Source organism: Balaenoptera borealis (assembly GCF_965194805.1).
Source record: "Balaenoptera borealis genome assembly, chromosome: 2".
Lineage (NCBI taxonomy): Eukaryota > Metazoa > Chordata > Mammalia > Artiodactyla > Balaenopteridae > Balaenoptera > Balaenoptera borealis.
This window is the reverse complement of record NC_138867.1, coordinates 177263764-177277607: the sequence shown is the minus strand read 5'-3', so window position 1 is coordinate 177277607 and position 13844 is coordinate 177263764. Positions and strand designations below refer to the sequence as shown.

The window sequence follows — 13844 nt, the reverse complement described above, 5'->3', positions numbered from 1 at the left end:
CACAACATGGCGGCCACGAACCGCCGTTCAGGGAGCGCAGCGTGATACCGGAAGTGATGCTTCCACACACTTCCGCTTTCTTTCTGCAGGAGGAACAGTTGGCTGCTGGGTCGGGGGGCGCGGTGGATATTGACCTTTGCCCCAGCCTCGTGTAGGTGGTGAACTAGTGGGCGGGAGGGCACCCCAATTTCCTCTTGGGGGCAGTCGAAGGCGGGAATTGGATAGCTAACCACCCCCTACTCATGGGGAGCGGAGGTTTTGAGATCCCCCCACCATTGATTTGGGCCAAGTGAGATTCCCCTCCACTGGGCAGGATTGGGGAGACCACCCCCCCCCCCGCCCCCAGTATGGGAAGCAAAATGAGCCCTCATTGCGCGGAAGTGATGGAGGAATCCAGTTGGCTGGAGGGAGAGGTGCCTTCCTTCGGCTGGAGGTCGCCCTCTCCCACTGACCTGCCGCCCCTTTCTTGCTGCAGCGCGAGGGCACAGCGCATCTCCCAGCAGCCTCCTTCCTCTGACAGAACCCGTTTCCGGCTTCCGAGGCTCCAGCGAGATGTTACTAGTGCTGCTGCTGCTGCCCATGTGTTGGGCCGTGGAGGTCAAGCGACCCCGGGGCGTCTCCCTCACCAGTGAGTCGGCTACTGGAGGTGGCCAGAGGTGGGGGTGGGGTGTGGGAGGCTCCTGGGAGAGGCACTTAACAGCCTTCGGTCTCAGTGTTCTGGTCTCTGGGCAGGGAAGGTGGCAATGCTCAACTGGTGGGTGGGGGGAGAGGAGCCATTGGGTGGAAAGGGCCTCTTCCTGCTCTGGGCTGAGCCCCTTGCCCCCCTCCCCAGACCATCATTTCTACGACGAGTCCAAGCCTTTCACTTGCCTGGATGGCTCTGCCAGTGTCCCTTTTGATCAGGTCAATGACGACTACTGTGACTGCAAGGATGGCTCAGATGAACCAGGTGAGCTCTTTCTTCATTCGTTCATTCATCATGCATTTATTGAGCCGCTGGTGAGTGCCAGGTCCTGTGCGGTGAGCAAAACAGACCCAGTCCTGTCCTCAGACAGCTTCCTGTTGAGTGGGGGGAAGCGGGCACAGACGCGAGTGGTCAGTGGTTTGGTGAGGAGAGCGGGAGGTGCTGTGGGAGCCCGGAGGGGGAGGGGGAGGGGGAGGGGGTTGGCTGGGCCCTGTTCTGAGGGCCTCAGGGAGGAGAGGCAGGAGGGAGCACTGGAGAGTTTTGTTTCAGGCCCTGAGCGTGCAGCTCTCTTTGCTCCTCTTACTTGGGATCAGTTACTCTCACATTCCTTGTTCCTTCTGTGTACGCGGTGGGTGTGACATGCTGGATTCTGAGCACACCCCACAAACCCTCCCTCCCTTCTTCCCCCCAGGCACAGCCGCCTGTCCCAACGGCAGCTTCCACTGCACCAACACTGGCTACAAGCCCCTGTACATCTCTTCCAGATGGGTCAACGATGGAGTTTGTGGTGAATGAGCTCACCCTGGGGTTGGGAACAGGGTGCTGGGTGGAGGGAGGGAAGAGGCACTGCCGGGTCCGATGGTGCCCACACCTCTGCCCTCAGACTGCTGCGACGGGACGGACGAATACAACAGCGGGATCGTCTGTGAGAACACCTGCAAGTACGTAGGTGACACCCCCCCCACCTCCCCATCCCCCCCACCCCAGACCTTGCCTTGCCCCACTGGGTGAATCAGGTTCCCTCTCTTTTCTGTTTTTGTGTACTGAGTGCTCACCCTGTGCCAGGTGCCTTGTGAATGCTCCATCAGCAATTTCCTCTCTGGCCTGGAAGCAGGTGCAGTTTGCCTAACAACAGATGAGGAAGCTTAAGCTTAGAAAGGAGAATGGCTTCCTCAGGGTCACATAGCTAGGAGATAGCAGAGCCGAGACTCGAACCCAGGTCGGTCTAACTTGAGACTGCATGCTTATAACTGCTCCGCTCTGCAGCAGGACCTGAAAACTGAAATGCCCACAGGCGGGTAATCTAAACAGGCTGCGTATAAGGCAGTAGGGAGTGGTGGGATTGTGACATCTAAAGGCACAGCTGCCCTCCACTCCTGTGAGTTGAGGGCAGGTGGCAGGGCTGGATTTGTTTTTCAAAGAAGCTGAGAGTCCCAATACTCATGTAAACTCTTTTGATGGAAGATCTTTTAAATAGAGAGTGGATTAAGCAGAACAGTGCTTACCGGCCAGATTGCCCTTTGTGTCTGGGGGTCTGCAGGGTCAGGCAGGACTTCTGTGCTTTTCTCTCCTCCCTCTCTTGGGAGCCACCTTCCAGCCCCACATCCCAGCACCCCCCAGTCCCTCCCCGACCCTGAGGGTGGACGAACCCTGCGCGTTGTCCTTCCCCACAAGGACAGGGATGAGGGACCCTGAGGCCAAGAGAGCCTGGGGAGGTGGGGGGAGGAGGGTTGGCTCTCCTGTCTTTGCCCGCATAGGGGGTGTGAAGGCATGGGGGTTGAACCCTTTTGGAAGAAGCAGACCTGGTGGATGCTAAGTGCTCCCGACCCCATCGTGCCCGTGTGTCTCCTCCCCACAGAGAGAAGGGCCGTAAGGAGAGAGAGACTCTACAGCAGATGGCGGAGGTGACCCGCGAGGGGTTCCGCCTGAAGAAGATCCTAATTGAGGACTGGAAGAAGGCCCGAGAGGAGAAGCAGGTGAGGGGCCTGGTGGGGCTGACCCAGGACAACCTGGAGGTGTGGGCTGAGGAGGCCGGCTGGGGTTGATGTCTGCTCCCGACTCGTGGTGTCTTGGGGCCGGTTACTGTCTCTCTGCGCCTTGATTCACTCGTTTGTCCACTTGGCATTTAGTCGTCGCTTAAGCGGGTACCAAGTGGGCGGCAGCCAGTACAGGCATCGACCTGGGCCTTGGGCGCAGACTGAAGTGGGCTCGGAGGAGCTCTGCTGCCCCTAGGACAGGAGGGACACCTCTGCAACCCGGTCCCGGGGTTCTCTCGTCTGTAAGTTAGGGCTAATGGCTACATGGCTTGCCAGTCTGGGGGAGGACTCGAGATGGGGGTCAGTCAGTCGCAGTCAGGTTAGTTCAATAGGGTGGGTGCTGGGGGGGCCAGAAGAGGGTGTACCCCCAGGGGTGTGTCTCTCCCTCCCCTGTCTGCCACCCCCTTGGCTGTTTGATGGGTCAGAGTCCTCAACACTCCTCCTGGGCTCTTGCTTGACCCAGGAGTCAGGAGCTGGAGTAAGGGCTCCAGCTCTGTTTCTCTGCCCTGGGCAGCTTCCAGGTTTTTCTCTCCCACCCCCATGGCCTGGCGAGTGCGGTACCTCCCGAGTTCATGGGGCAGTGAATTCAGGGCCAGTGAGATACTTCCTGAGTTTAGGGGATACTGGGGGAGCCACATGGTGAGGTTGGCTCCAGGTGATCTTTGCCCTCCTGAGCAGGTGGGAGGATCCTGGCAGCAGACCAGGCTGAGGTCTTGGGAGGAAAGTGATCCTGTGCGGGCTTGGGCTAAGACCCTACAGCTTGGGACCCCCATCCCTAGGCTGGAGTCCACCCAGCACACACACTCCTTTTTGAAATAGCCACAGAAGCCCAGGATGCACTGGGCTCGTGCATCATGACTAGAAGCAAACGTGGAACTAGAGGTGGAACTGCTTCAAGAGTGCATCAGCTAGTGGGAGGGACACACAGACAAAGTGATAGCCAGGGCTGAGGGGAGAAGGGATGTTCGGGGCTGTAAGGTATAGAGAAGACTCTTGCCTGGTCCTTCTGTTCCCCTAACCTGTCTTGGAGGGTAGGAAGCAGGGAAGACTTCCTGGAGGAGGAGGCCTCCATCTAAACTGAAATCTGTTGGGTAATTCAGAGTTAGCCAGGCAGAGTGTTCCAGACAGAAGGAAAGCATGTGTGAAGAACTGGAGGCAGAGAGTGGGGCTCTGAATGTTGTCAGGGCAGTTGGATCTTAGAGTTTAAGATAGCAGTGGGGTGGATGGGGCTGGAGAGGTGAGCAGGGGCCTGGTCATGCAGGGCCTCGGGGGCTACATTGACGTCTTTGGGTTTCTCTCCAGTGGGCTGCAGGGAACCACAGCAAGGGGGAGACCCAGAGAGGGGTGTGTATTTTGAAAAGATTCTGTGGCCACCCTGTGAAATAGAGGCAGGGAGATGGCAGTCTGTGAGGAAGAGGGTGGAACAGGAAGAGAGCTGGCCCCTGTCTTCTGCCTACCCAGAAAAAGCTCATTGAGCTGCAGGCTGGAAAGAAGTCACTGGAGGACCAGGTGGAGTTGCTGCGGACACTGAAGGAAGAAGCTGAGAAGCCAGAGAAGGAGGCCAAGGACCAGCACCGGAAGCTGTGGGAAGGTACATCACTATGTCCCAGGGTGGCCGTGACTTGCCCTGGGCTCCTGGCTGGGAAGAGTCTGGGCCCAGGAGCCTCTTGCTTGTTATCTCTCATCTGTGGTTTTGCTGATTTTTTAAATCATGGCACTTTAGTTCCCCGCGTGCCCAGCTATCTTTGACTGTGTGTTGGTCACTGTGTTTAAAAGTCATTAATAGGGGTAACTTGCAGTCTAGGATGAGAGGTCCTTCTCTAGAGAGGAGGGGCTTTTCTTTCTGCCATCTCTGAGCACTACCATTCAGGGATACCTTGAATCCAAATTCAAGGCTGGAGATTCTTCCAGCCTCTCAGGCAGTGTGAGCTGAGGTCTGAGCATAGGCTGGGTAATTTCTGGCTCAGCTTATCCCTGAGGGGAGCCCCGTGGGGTCACAGTTATGCTGGAGGGGAGTCACCTTGGACTTTGATTTTCATTTCTCTTCCCTCACAAGTTACCAAAATAGACATCCACATTTGCCAGGATTGGCAAAATCCCTTAGGGTGAAAGCGGCTTCCATACTCTTTTACTTTCTTGATTTCCTCTTGGCCCTGGAAACTCCTACTGTCTTGGTTGGTTTTAGATGATCTTCTAAGCATAAGATGATTTTCTTATGCTTTGTCCAGCATTTCCTTGCTGTTGGTAGATTGTGCTGCCATTATGGGAAATCTGAAGCCTTGGCATTTGTTCTCAGTCTGCTCTGTGCAGGGGCACATGGTGGAAGGAGGATAGAAGGGAGAGGGGGGACAGAAACCCATTCCAGGCCAGTTAAAAGACCAATCATTGCTGGGAGGATTTGGAGGCGTGGCTCCAGCTGGTCACCGGGCTGGTGACCAGGAACTGGCAGTCTTCTCTCTGAGGCCATTCTGTGATCTCATCCATCTCTTTGAGCATCTGCTGCGTTCTTCCTTCCTTTGCTATCTCTGCCCTGATTTCTCGTAATCAGTAATTCAGTCATTCATCTAACAAGCATTTGCTGTGTACCTGTCATGTGCCAGGTACACCCCAGGTGCCAGCAATACAGGATTGAACAAGACAGAGAAAGCCCTCTGCCCGCAGAGGGAGGGAGGGAGTGCCGGCAGAGGGAACAGGTGCAAAGGTTCTGAGGCAGCATCTTGTCTAGTTTTTAAGGAGCAGCAAGGAGGCCATGTGGGAGAGTGAGAGGAGACTCTCCCTTTTATTTACCTAACATCACCTGCTTTTGTGATACAGCTACAGAGCCGAGTGGTTGCCAACAGAGACCTTATGGGTTGCCAAACCTAAAGTATTTAGCATTGGGCTCTTTACAGTAAAGTTTTCCGACCCCTGATAAAGACACTGATATTCTCTCCCACACTGATGATAGCTGGACCAGAGCACCCAGTGCTTGTTTCATCAGGATCATCGTGTTGCTCTTGCCTCCCTTCCCTATGAACTGCACCCAGACGTAGCCCTGTTTCACAGATGAGGAAGCTGAGGCCTTGCCCGGCTAGGTTGATGCCCAAATCTCTCTGATTGCAGACCCTGTCCCTTAACTGCAGGCTTGAGTCATCTGCCTGTTCCTGCCTGGCTCAGGGCCCAGCATTGCCCTGGCCTCCTGATGGCCTCCTTCCATCAGGCCAAGCCATTCTTCTGCCCAGCAGTCTTCCTGGCTCCCCAGTGCCTTGGGTGGGACAGCATTTGGGCCACTTACGATGCCCCCGGCGTCGAGAAGTCGAGTACTTCTCCCTGCGCTGCACCCTGTGCACTCACCACATGGGTCTGATTGCCTTTTCCCTGAAACTGCTGCCCTTTATTGCTCCCAGGCCTCTGCTCCAGCCATTCCCACTGCAAACACAGAGGTGTCTAGAGGGCTCTAGGCCCAGTGCTCAGCAGTGACACATGAGGCCCCGTCCTGCAGCCCTGCTCACCTTGAAATGGGAGCAGCAGATCAGTGAGTCTGTCCCACTGTGCCCCAAGCCCTCAGATGGCACTGCCTCCACAAAGACTTTCCAGCTTCCTTCCTGAGATCAGCCCTTCTGATCACATGTGACAAAAACCCAACTTGAACCCACTTCATAAAAAGTGGAAGCTTTAGGCCCAGTGGGACCCTAGGCTCCCTGGATGGCACGAGTCCTCCCTCCACCTCTGGGCTCTGCCTCCTTCTCTGTGGGCTTCCCTCCCAGGCAGGCTCTGCCCTCCTGTGCCAGCACAACCACAGGCAGCACTAGGTTTATTTCCTTCTGGCTCAGCAGCCCCAGCAAGTAGAGAATACCACTTTCCCACAAGTCCCAACACAAATTCCAGGGCAAGCTCCTATTGGCTTGTCCCAGGTCACGTGGCTGCCCATGAACCAATCCCTGGAGCCAGGAGGTGCAGCACAGGTTCTGATTGGTCAGGCCTGAGAGTCGGTGGGTGGTTGCTCACAGGGAAATGGAGGAGGGGTATTGTAAGCAGGTGGGGTTGTTTGCTGGAAAGGTAAAGCTGAGGGTTGGAATCACCCTCCTTTGCTGGGGTCTTATTGCTTCTACTTTCTTTGTCCTCTTGAGTTTTGGAGTGAGTAGCTGGTGACCAAGTCAGACCTGTCAAGGGCCAGGCACAACATGGGGTCACCCAGCTCGGACTTTTAAGGGTGGTATGAGTTCCAAGGCCAGATCATCGGAGGTGGGGTGTGTGAGTGTGTGTGAGAGACGTGGGATGTGACTGGGGCCTTGAAAGAAGGCTGGGAGTTCCCTGCTCTATTTCTTCCTAGTTTCCATGTGATTTAAAATATTCCATCTGACTTCCATATTCTCCGTTAAAAAGATTTTTTGGGGTAACAATCCTGAAAGTAGTAAAGTAGAAAGGGAGAGAGTTTTCCTTCAGGTTAACCTCTACCAGGAGATGTGAAACCTTCCAGACCTTTCTTGTCCATCCCAGGCAGAGATGCAATTCTTCAGAGGGTAGTAACTCTGGGTGTCGACCCCAAAGCCACACTTCAAGTGCTCAATGGCCACGTGTAGCTGGTGGTTGTCGTTTTCGCCAGCAGATGTAGACCATGTCCATCTTTGTAGAACGTTCTTTTGGACAGCACTGGTCTACATGGTGTATGGGTGTTGTGCTATGTCTACGTGTACCTCATTTCCTTTTTTTTCACTCTGACCCTTCACTTTTTTTTTATTGTGGTAAAATCCACAAAATGTACAATTTACCATTTCAGCCAATTTGAAGAGTACAGTTCAGTGGCATCAAGTACATCCACAATGTGCAACCATCTCTGCTATCTAGTTCCAGAACATTCCCATCACCCCAAAAGGGAATCCCATGCCCATCAAGCAGTCCCTCCCCATCCCCCCACCCCCCAGCCCCTGGCAACTACTCATCTGCTTTCTGTTTCTATGAATTTTCCAGTTCTGGACGTTTCATATCAACAAAACCAGGCAGTGTGTGGCCTTTGTGACTGACTTCTTTCCCCGAACATCGTGTTGTCAAGGGTCACCCACATTGTAGCCTTGTGTCTGGACCCTACTTCCTTTTTTTTATTTTTTATTTTTTTATTTATTTTTATTTTTATTTTTCCTACTTCCTTTTAACAGTTGTGTCTATTCCAGTGTATGACCCTGGCAGGATTTATTTAATCCAGGTGCCATTTTTTTCTATCAGGTTCACAGTGCTGGTCTTCATTGTTTGTAAACGCCTGTTGTGTATTAGGGCGTTGGCCCTTTGTGACTGAAGTTGCCGGCGTTTTCTTATCATTCATCTTTGGTGCCAGATTCCTGGTGTTTTCTTGCTGGGCCATGTGTTAGAAAGTGAATTCAGGGACTTCCCTGGTGGCCCAGTGGTTAAAACTGCGCTTCCACTGTAGGGGGTTGTGGGTTCGATCCCTGGTTGGGGAACTAAGATCCTGCATGCCGCAGAGCGGCCAAAAAAAAAAAAGAAGAAGAAAAAAAGTGAATTCACTCTTGCCCTTTCTTTGCTTCTGTTTCCACTGTTTTACACCACGGCGAGCGTCCTTTTACACAAGGCTGGGTGTACTCGTGTGCCGTTTCCCTTAGCCCGAGTTCTCAGCATGGAGTTGCCGACTCAGGTTCAAGGGTAACATGCCAGGGTTTGACCCAGATTTCCAGAGGGTGGTGGGGATGAGCACGGGCCCTGGAGGCAGACGGCCCGGCTTGGGCCCCCGCCTCTGCCCCTCGCCAGCTGGATGCCCATGGGCAGGTCCCTTCATCCACCTGAGCCTCAGGCCCTCATCTGTGAGGACGGTGTCGGCTGAGTCTGCTGGGGTCTTGTGGGGTCTCCTGGGACACAGGCCACTTGTCCTGATGTAGAGGGCTGAGCTTCGTAATGGAGCTGCCCTTGTGGCTGCTTTCCTGAACCCCACCTGAGCCGGCTGGTGAGGAGACAGACAGGCAGAGGAGGGACCATCAGAGCAGATATGGGGCTGAGGCCCTGTGTCCACTGGCCGCGCCCAGTTCCCCTTCTCCGTGCAGGTGGCCTCTCCCCTCTCCCGAGACACTCCCCTGGGCCCCCAGGACATCTCCCTCGCCTGGCTGCCCCCCCACACCAGTCTCCGTCCCCTGACCTTTTTCCTGCTTGGCCTCTTCCCGTGGGGGCCTCCCGGACATGGCAAACCTAATGCACGGTCCCCCGCCTGCCCCTCACAGTCACCGATCATTCAAACCATCTGCAGAGCCCCTCAGGATCTCCCCCAAATCTGGCACTTCCTACCTCCTTGGCCCCCTTGCCCCTGCACCGGCCAGCCCTTGTCATCTCCTTGCTCCCACCCCCATAGCGGCCTGACTCAGGGCCCCGGCACCCAGTGGAGGGCCGGGCATACAGTGGCCCCCCTGGGGCGTTGGGGAGGGCAGATTTTGGGGTGGCGGGAGCTGTAGGCGGTGCAGAGGATGATGGGGCTGGTCCCTCCACAGAGCAGCTGGCCGCCTCCAAGGCCCAGCGGGAGCAGGAGCTGGCGACCAGTGCCTTCCAGGAGCTGGACGATGACATGGATGGGGCGTGAGTGTGCCGGCGCTGCCTGCCCTGGGCCCCCTCCTCCCACTCCCCGCCTTTAGAAACCAGCCAGAGCCCACCTCCTCGCCCTGGGGCCCCCAGGGCCCGAGCTGGTCCCAAGCCCTCTCTAAAGGAGCCTCTGCTTGCTCATGTATAAGATGGGTCTAGAGCAACCCCGGGAGGAGGAGATGAGGGAAACCACCCCCTGAAGGAGCTGGGTGAGGGGACTAGGGATCCCATTACTTTTCACAAGCCTACTCTGTGGCCTGGGACACTTTGGTGAAAGTCAGAATCCCACCTGCACCCCTGAACTTGCCGGCTGACCCCAGGCAAAGGGCTCGGTGGACGGTGGGCTGTCGGGAACGAGGAGGCTGGGCAGCCCCCTGGTGGGAGGCATGGGACTTCGGAGGGACCAAGGGGGCAGAATGGGGGGGGGCAGTCCACACCCTGGTTGGCGATGGTGCGGGTGGAGGGACAGGATGTGGTGCCTGGGCCATTGTGGGTATTGGGGCTTGGCTGGGGGGAGGGCGCCAGGCCAAGGGCAGTTTCGATGTGCTGGGCTCTAAGGGTGGGAGGAAGTGGAAGCTGGGTCTTGGGGGACACAGGGTTGTCCAGGTATCTCCTAGTCCCACCCCTGTGTCCTTCCCTCCCTTGAGCCCCTCAGGGTTGTGGAGCCTCAGGAGGGGGTAGGAGGGCGGGGACGGGGTGGCTGCTTCTCCTGGGGGGTGGGGGCCAGAGGGGGCCGAACCCCAGACTTCATCTTTTCTCAGCTTCCTGCTGCTCTCCCCTCCCTGCCCCAAGGTCCTGAAGCAAGTTCTCGTGGGGGGGGGGGCCCTGGCAGGGGGCGGCGGGCTCACCCCTCCATTGGCTTCTGCCTGTGCCCCTGCAGGGTCTCCGTGGCCGAGCTGCAGACCCACCCGGAGCTGGACACAGATGGGGACGGGGCATTGTCAGAAGGGGAAGCCCAGGTACCCAACCGGCCCCTTCACTTGGGGCTCCTGGAGGGGATTGCCCCGCGGTGACCTCAGGGCCAGGGGCCCCAAGACAGGCTGGCCGTGGGCTACTCCCATGGATGGTGCCCCGCTGGCCGCAGGCCAGGGCCGCTGGGGTGCCCACCGTGGCTGACGCGGCCAGGCCCTGTGAGCGAGCAGGGGGGCAGACGCCCGGGGCCGCTTCTCCCTGCCCTTTGGGACCTGGTGGGGCCGCGCAGGCGCCCAGGGCTGTCTGATCGGGATGGACCAGGTTCCGCATACGCGTGCCCCACCTGCTCCGCCAAGCGCCCGTACCTGATTCACCTTCCTCACGGCTGGGCCTGTAGCTCTTTGTCTTTGCTGGTTTGGTCCCCCGTCCATCGCTGCCCTGCTGGTCCCCACTGCGCCCCCTTGCCCCTCTGCCTCTGTCTCCGAGGGCCTGGGCACCTCTGGTGCCCCTGCCTCTCAGTTTCCCTCCCTGGTCTCTCCAGTCCCCACCCGACACCTCTCTGGCCCCCCTCCTTTCCCACAGGCCTGTGCTGCCCCCTTCTGGCCGCCGCGCCTCACCCGGCCTGGCCCCGGCCTGGCCATGGGAGGTCAGGGCGTGCTGTGCCTGGCACCACGGCCTGAGGGCCCCCCCCACCCCCTCCGAGAGTGCCTGGGGTGCAGGGGGGCACGTGGAGGTCCTGCTCCTGACACCACCCCAACATAACGCACACAGACCCTCCTCGGGGGAGACACGCAGACAGATGCCGCTTCCTTCTCTGACCGCATCTGGGCTGCCATCCGGGACAAGTACCGGTCCGAGGTCAGTGAGGGGAGGGGAAGGGATGTGGTCCTGCCCCCCCTCCCCCCGCCCCTCGATGCCTCAAGAGGGAACAGCCTCTGTTTCTGGCGTCGGGCCACCCTGGCCAGCTGGGCAACCCCACCCCCTCCACAGAGGCTGCCCCGCCCCCAGCTGTCTGTCCCTCCCTCCCGCCAGGCTCCTGGGAAGGGCTAGAGACACGAGGCCTGGACCCAAGCCCTGGGGGTGGGAGGTGGACTCCCGAGTCCACAGCACTGACTGCTCCACACGTCTGCCAGGTGCTGCCCACCGACCCGCCGTCGCCTTCTGCACCCGACTTGACGGAGCCCAAGGAGGAGCAGCCCCCGGTGCCCTCACAGCCCACAGAGGAGGAGGACGAGGAAGAAGAGGAGACAGAGGAGGAGGAGGAGGGGGAGGAGGGGGAGGAAGAGGATTCCCAGGTGCAGGGGGAGCAGCCCAAGGTGTGTGTTCAGGGGAGAAAGGAGTGATGGGGCTGGGGTGGGGTCACTCGCTGACTCTGTCCCCCCCACCCCCCAGGAGACCCCATCCCCAGTCGTGCCCCCCCAGACAGCCAGCCCCACAGAGGAGGACAAAATGCCGCCCTACGATGAGCAGACACAGGCCTTCATCAACGGTGAGGGTGGAGCCTGGGAGGGGTGAACGCCTCCGCATCGCCTGCACCTGCAGGGGCCCAAGAAAAGGCCTTACCTGCTCCCAGAGGCGGGCTGGGGCTGGCCCCGAGCAAGCCCAGGGGACTTCGGGTGGCCTGGAGGGGGGCTTCTGGGGCCTGGGGAGGGCTAGCACCACCTCCACTGGCCCCAGGGGCCCTCCTGCCTCCTCACGGGCTGTTGCTTGTTTGTTTCACCCCTGGCAGGTGAGGAGCCGGGGCTGGGCCCCGGGAGCCCCGGCCCTGCTCCCTCGGGAGCCGAGAGCCCAGGCAGTGGGGTGGGGTCTGCCCTGGGGCTGGCGAGGCCCACAGGGTCTTCCTGGGCCCAGTCCTCGCCCAGAGCAGGCCCGGGGGGCTGGGGGAAGCCGGCGTGTCTGCGGCATCCCCTTCCCTCTCTTCCTGGCTGGGAGTAGGGGCACCTCTGACCTCCTTCCCTGCCCCCACCAGCTGCCCAGGAGGCCCGCAACAAGTTTGAAGAGGCCGAGCGGTCCCTGAAGGACGTGGAGGAGTCCATCAGGTACGGGGTGCCTGTGTGGCCGCAGCAAGGCCATGTCTCCACTGGCCCCACAGCTGCCTGCTGCTGGGCTCCCCAGGGGAGGTGGTCATGGGGAGTCGCCCGGGCAACCTCGGGCAAGGTGGCAGTGGCTCCTGCTGGGAGGGTCCCCAGGTGATGGGGAGCAGAGCCCAGCCCCCAAGAGGCCCTCTGCCACCGGAGTGGGCCTTCCTGTGTTGTCCTGAGTCGGGCTGGGGCGTCCCCAGCTGCTCCTTAAGCTCCTGGCCTCGCCTTTTAGGAACCTGGAGCAGGAGATTTCCTTTGATTTTGGTCCCAACGGCGAGTTTGCCTACCTGTACAGCCAGTGCTACGAGCTCACCACCAATGAGTGCGTCCCCCACGGACAGGCGGGGTGGGGGGGCTGGGAGGTCCTGGGCCTGAGCAAGGATGGGGGGAGTGAGGGGGGTGGGCTTAGGAGCAGTCACTGGAGTTTGAGGTACCTGTGTGCCCCCTGCCAGGGGGGGGATGTCATGGAGGTTGGGGCCGGGTCCCCCCCACCCACGCACCCCATCCTGTGACAGGTACGTCTACCGGCTCTGCCCCTTCAAGCTCGTCTCGCAGAAACCCAAACTCGGTGGCTCCCCCACCAGCCTCGGGTGAGTGGGCTCAGGCTGGGCCCCCCTCTCAGCCCCTGGTCCCCCCGGCTGCCCGGCCGGCCCCCCTCAGCACCCCACTCTCCCGCAGCACCTGGGGCTCGTGGGCTGGCCCCGACCACGACAAGTTCAGCGCCATGAAGTATGAGCAGGGCACGGGCTGCTGGCAGGGTCCCAACCGCTCCACCACTGTGAGTGCCCGGTGGGTGGGGCCGGTACGGGGGACCCAGGCCCGCCGAGCCTGCCCGAGCCCCGCCTGCCCGCCACCCGCCCCAGGTGCGCCTGCTGTGTGGGAAGGAGACAGTGGTGACTAGCACCACGGAGCCCAGCCGCTGCGAGTACCTCATGGAGCTGATGACACCGGCCGCCTGCCCAGAGCCACCACCGGAACCGCCTGCTGAGGGCAACCACGATGAGCTCTAGCCCTGTCCTGCCCCGCCTGGCCCGGCCCGGCCCAGAGGTGGGTGGGGAGGTGAGACCCCTACCGCCTCGGCTGGAGGATGCAGGGGGTGGTCTAGGTCGCACTGATGCTCCCCCACCCATCTCCCTCCGTCTCTGTCTCATTTGGTTTCTCTGCGTCCCCAGAACCTCAAGACGTGGAACCAGCCCCCAGCGGTGCTGCCCGCCTGCCCCTCAGTCTGTAGACCAAGACTTGCCCCTCTGGGTCTCCTTGCCCTCCCCAGCGGGCAGGAACCGGGTGGGGCTCCACGCCCTTGCTCTGGGGGCAGGCGGGGCAGAGCCACGTTCCCCCGGCCCCGGGTGCCTCCAGAGGTGGAATAAAGGAGCCTGCCCTCCCTGGGCCCCCGCCCTGGTGGCCCCCCCCACCCAGGGCATCTGCCTCCCCTCCTGGTGTGGAAGAGTGACTTGACCTGTGACCTCTAAACAATAAACGTGATCTCCCCAACTCATCTGTCTGTCTGTCTTTGCTCGGGTGTGGAATCAGCCAGGGGTGCGAGAGGGCTAAATGCAGGGGAAGCAGCTGTGCAGA

At 59.5% G+C, this 13844-nt stretch overlaps 1 protein-coding gene across 6 annotated transcripts; it reads left to right on the top strand.

Moving 5' to 3' along the window:
- Positions 1 to 13760, top strand: PRKCSH (PRKCSH beta subunit of glucosidase II). Of its 6 annotated transcripts, none has more exons than XM_082378884.1 (18): positions 1 to 151; positions 476 to 628; positions 833 to 949; positions 1377 to 1472; positions 1569 to 1626; positions 2544 to 2661; positions 4183 to 4312; positions 9189 to 9273; positions 10157 to 10235; positions 10960 to 11046; positions 11322 to 11483; positions 11581 to 11677; positions 12158 to 12227; positions 12502 to 12591; positions 12785 to 12859; positions 12948 to 13047; positions 13133 to 13316; positions 13442 to 13760. In XM_082378884.1, the coding sequence occupies exons 2-17, from the start codon at positions 553 to 555 to the stop codon at positions 13277 to 13279; spliced, it is 1587 nt and encodes a 528-aa protein (XP_082235010.1). In that variant the 5' UTR covers positions 1 to 151; positions 476 to 552; the 3' UTR covers positions 13280 to 13316; positions 13442 to 13760. The 6 variants fall into 6 exon arrangements, with proteins under 6 accessions (XP_082235010.1, XP_082235006.1, XP_082235007.1 ...); XM_082378880.1 differs by having other exon boundaries at positions 11322 to 11504; XM_082378881.1 differs by having other exon boundaries at positions 11322 to 11504; positions 13133 to 13328.
- Positions 13761 to 13844: the final 84 nt, after the last annotated feature.